Source organism: Aureococcus anophagefferens (assembly GCF_000186865.1).
Source record: "Aureococcus anophagefferens unplaced genomic scaffold AURANscaffold_4, whole genome shotgun sequence".
NCBI classification, from domain to species: Eukaryota; class Pelagophyceae; order Pelagomonadales; family Pelagomonadaceae; genus Aureococcus; species Aureococcus anophagefferens.
Window position 1 is genome coordinate 2,480,169 of NW_008705564.1, and position 4,091 is coordinate 2,484,259.

The window sequence follows — 4,091 nt, forward strand, 5'->3', positions numbered from 1 at the left end:
CGGGCCGCGGCGGCGGCGCGGCGCCGCGCGCGCGACGCAGCTCGGCCTGCCGCTCCGCGAGGGCGCCCGCGACGCCGTCGACGCAGGCCGCGCCGACGAGGCCCCGGTCGCCGCAGAAGGCCCGCGCGACGGCCGCCGGCTCCTCGTCGAGGCGCGCGCCGACGTCGTGGGCGACGCCGTCGACGGTGACGCGCACGGAGGCGTCGGCCTCGAGCCGCTGGCCGCCGGCGACGGCGAGGGCCGCGACGACCGCGGCGGCGCGGCTCCTGCGAGGGACTGACCCCATGCCAGAATGAGACTCTAAACGTAGACTGACCCCATGCCGGCCTTTTTTCCAGCGCGCTAGCTTGAACTTTCAAAAGACGCTCTTATCCCGCGCCTGTTTAGCTGCCCCGATCTGGAGTATGCCGCGGGGTCGTTACGAGACGCCGGACGTCGCGGAGAGCAAGTACGACGACGACGACGTGACGTTCCTCGTGCGGAAGCTGCGGAAGCTGTTGCGCGCCGAGGCCAAGGACGTGAGTCTGCGGCGGCTCTTCGACGAGCTCGACCGCAACGGCGACCGGCGCATCACGGCCATCGAGTTCCGGCGGGGCCTCAAGGACCTGGGCCTCGCCCTCGACGACGACGAGATCCGGGACGTCATCCGGCACTGCGACCTCGACGGCGACGGCGAGATTAGCTATCTGGAGTTCGAGTCGTTCGTCGAGAGCAACGAGATGAAGGACGCGGGCGTGCAGGACGTGCTCGACCGGCTGCGGGAGATCGTCGACCGGTCGCCGAAGCACACCTACGCGGCGATCCAGCAGGTCTTCGAGGAGTTCGACGAGGACTACAGCGGCGACGTCGACGCGGACGAGTTCCACGCGGGCCTCCGCAAGTTCGGCATCACCTTGACGGTCGCGGAGGCCGACGAGGTCACGCGGCGCTTCCCCTGCACGCGGGGCCCGCGGTCCGACCGCAACCTGCGGAGCCGCAACCCCCGCGTGCGCTACCGCGACTTCGTGTCCGCGTTGAAGGGCGCCGCGCCGGCGACGCACGAGGCCAAGGACGCGCACGGCGACCGCACGGCGACCTACGCCGTGCGGCGCCTCGCCGAGGAGATCGAGCGCTGCGCGCGGACGCGGGGCGGCGACCTGGACCTCGGGGGCGTCTTCCGCGACATGGACGCGGACGGCTCCGGCACGCTCGACCGCGGCGAGATCCGCGCGACGCTCGAGCGTTTGGGCGTGCGCATGAGCCGCAGCGAGCTCATCGACGTCATGGAGTTCTTCGGCGCGGGCCCGCGCGGCGAGATCCCCTACGACGACTTCGTCAAGTTCGCGCTCAAGCGCGACCCGGCGACGGCGCGCATCGCGGCGCGCGTCAAGGACGAGATCGACCGCCTCGCCGCGCGCCGCCGCGCGCCGCCGGACTACCGCGGCGCCTTCCGCGAGATCGACAGCGACGGCTCCGGCGCCATCGACGCGCGCGAGTTCGGCAAGGCCATGAAAAATCTGGGCCTCCGGCTCTCGTCCGCGGAGCTCCGCCAGCTCGTCAACCTCTTCGACGCCAACGGCGACGGCCGCATCTCCTACCGCGAGTTCGTCGAGTTCGTCGAGGGCTCCAAGCGCGACGCGCGCGCCGACGCCAAGTGGTAGCCCCCCCCCCCCCCCCTGTCCCCCGTCGCGATCTTTCGCGACACATGTGCGATGCTGGCAAGTAAAGACCATGCCTCTCTCTCCTTCGAAGAGAGAGGTGGGGATGCTAGCTGGACGAAGGTAAGCTAGTTATCCCCGCCGGGGGTGGTGGTCTTTACGTGCCAGCTTGCTCCGTAAAACATACATTATTTAATCAGCCGCTAAATTGGGGGGAAATGGCTTCGGGCGGCGCCGCGGCGCGCGGCGCCTCACGCGGACTTCAGTTGCCGGCGCGTGCCGAAGTCGTCGTCGTCGTCCGTCGCGCTGGTGCCCCAGCGCACGCCGCTCCAGGTGCCGTCGCTGCTGTCGTTCGAGTCGCAGTCGTTCATGAACGCGAGGTACTTGAACTCCGTGCCGGCGTCGTAGTAGTCGCCGAGGCTGATCTCGAAGCACTCCGTGCCCGACTCGTAGGTGTCGAAGTCGAGGTTCCAGTAGCTGTAGCTCGACGAGAGGCTCTGCGTGCCCGAGACGACGAAGTTCGTCACGTAGGTGTAGGAGCCGAGGTCCGCCTCGGTCTCGACGGGCGCGATCGCGTAGATCTCGCACTCGTTGACCTGCGTGAAGCAGAAGCTCAGCGAGCTCGACGACGTGACCGTGTGGGGCTCCTCGAGCTCGAAGGCCTTCCACGTGTTCTCCGCGAACTGGAGGTTGCAGCCGTCGTTGGCGAAGCTGTAGTCGTCGTCCGCGTTCTGCGAGCTGCCGCCCCAGTCGATCGCCGTGAGCTCGTTGAACTTGAGGCTGTCGTCGCAGACGGCGTCGACGTTGCATGAGCTGTAGACGCCGTTCGCGATGGCGATGCCCTCCGCCGACGTGTAGCCCGCGGAGAAGTCGATGCCCGTGATCTGGCAGGGCCACGTCACGGTCCCGTAGTACGAGGGCGTGAGCGAGTCCGAGTAGCGGCTGCCCGAGAGGTCGAGCTCCTGCGTGACCTCGTTGGTCGTCTGGGACCGCACCTGGAAGAAGACCCCGGAGCCGAGGTAGTAGTAGCAGTTGGCGTACTGCGCGAAGCCCGAGATGTACTCGGTCCTGACGTCGATGCTGAACGTCTCCTGGGGCGTCGACGAGTAGCTCGCGCCGTAGGTGTCCACGTCGCCGTCCTTCTTGTAGATCATGACGCTGTCGACGCAGTTGCCGAAGTCCCAGCCCTTGATCTCATAGATCTCGCCGAAGCCGCCCTGGCTGGGCACGGCCGTCGGCGAGGGGATCGGCTTCTCGCTCGGCTGCCCCGTCGGCCGCGGCGTCGGCGACGTCGTCGGCTCCGTCGAGGGCTTGGGCGTGGGGACGGGCGTCGGCTCCGCGGACGGCCGGGGCGTGGGGACGGGCGTCGGCGACGGCGTGGGCCGCGGCGACGGCGCGGGCGTCGGCTCCAGCGACGGCACTCCGAAGTCGCTCGGCTCGCAGTAGCAGGGGAAGTTGTAGCCCGTGCAGGGCACGTCGTTCCACAAGCCGTCCCAGCCGTAGTCGACGATGATCTCGCCGCAGTCCTCGACGCCGCCCCAGTCGTTGGGCTCGTCTGTGCCCCAGTCCGAGAAGTGGCTGTCGCAGCCCGCGTTCCACGCCCAGCTCGCCGGGTCCGTGGAGTCGGACGCGAGCGCCGTGTAGCCGAGCCACGCGCGGGCGCTGCCGTCGGCGGACAAAATCCCCATGAGCGCGTCGTCCTGGGCCTCGGACGTGACGCAGGGCATCTGCCAGCCCTCTTCCGCGCACGTGGTCCTGCACGTCTCCCAGTCCGCGCCGTCGGAGAACTTCACGAACGTCGCGTCCTGGCAGTAGCAGTGCGAGCGCCCGGTCGTGTCGCAGCCGATGTCGTTCCACACGCCGTCGTGGTCCCCCCCGTAGATCTCGCCGCAGTCCTCGCCGTCGCCATAGTCGTTCGGCTCGTCCGTGTTCCAGTTCGTGTAGCCGTCGTTGACGCAGCCGGAGTTCCATTCCCAGGTCGACGTCTCCGACGAGTCTTCGTCCGACGGCGACTCGTAGCCGATGAACGCGGAGCCGACGCCGTCGTCGTCGAGCAGCGAGGTGAGCAGCGCGTTCCGCGACTCCGTGCTAATGCAGGGCATCATCATCTTGTTCTCCGTGCAGATGGCCTTGCACTCGTTCCAGGACGTCGTCGTGTCCGACATCTTGTAGAGCAGGACCGCCGTCGGCGCGGCGCTCGGCGCGGCCGACGGTCTCGGGCTCGGCGCGGCCGTCGGCCGCGGCGTCGGCGCGAAGACGGGCGCCGAAGACGGGTCGCCGGGCAGGGGCGTCGGGAAGGGCGTCGGGACGGGCGTCGGCGTCGGCGTCGGCGCGGGCGACGGCAGCGGCGTCGGCGCGTCCGTCGGGAGGGGCGTCGGCACGGGCGTGGGCGCGGGCGTCGGCGTCGGCGTCGGCGCGGGCGAGGGCCTCGGCGTCGGCACGGGCGTCGGGTGA

General features: G+C 69.6%; 2 protein-coding genes across 2 annotated transcripts; both read left to right on the forward strand.

Moving 5' to 3' along the window:
- Positions 1-356: 356 nt before the first annotated feature.
- On the forward strand, positions 357-1,640 carry AURANDRAFT_71079 (hypothetical protein; the record flags this gene model as incomplete). Its single annotated transcript, XM_009036161.1, has 1 exon — positions 357-1,640. The coding sequence occupies one exon, from the start codon at positions 405-407 to the stop codon at positions 1,638-1,640; it is 1,236 nt and encodes a 411-aa protein (XP_009034409.1).
- A 1,290-nt stretch (positions 1,641-2,930) lies between these two features.
- On the forward strand, positions 2,931-4,091 carry AURANDRAFT_22516 (hypothetical protein; the record flags this gene model as incomplete). The annotated part of the gene is made up of 2 exons (XM_009036162.1): positions 2,931-3,064; positions 3,923-4,091. Coding segments are annotated over 2 exons (303 nt in total), but the record flags the coding sequence as incomplete, so codon positions are not given.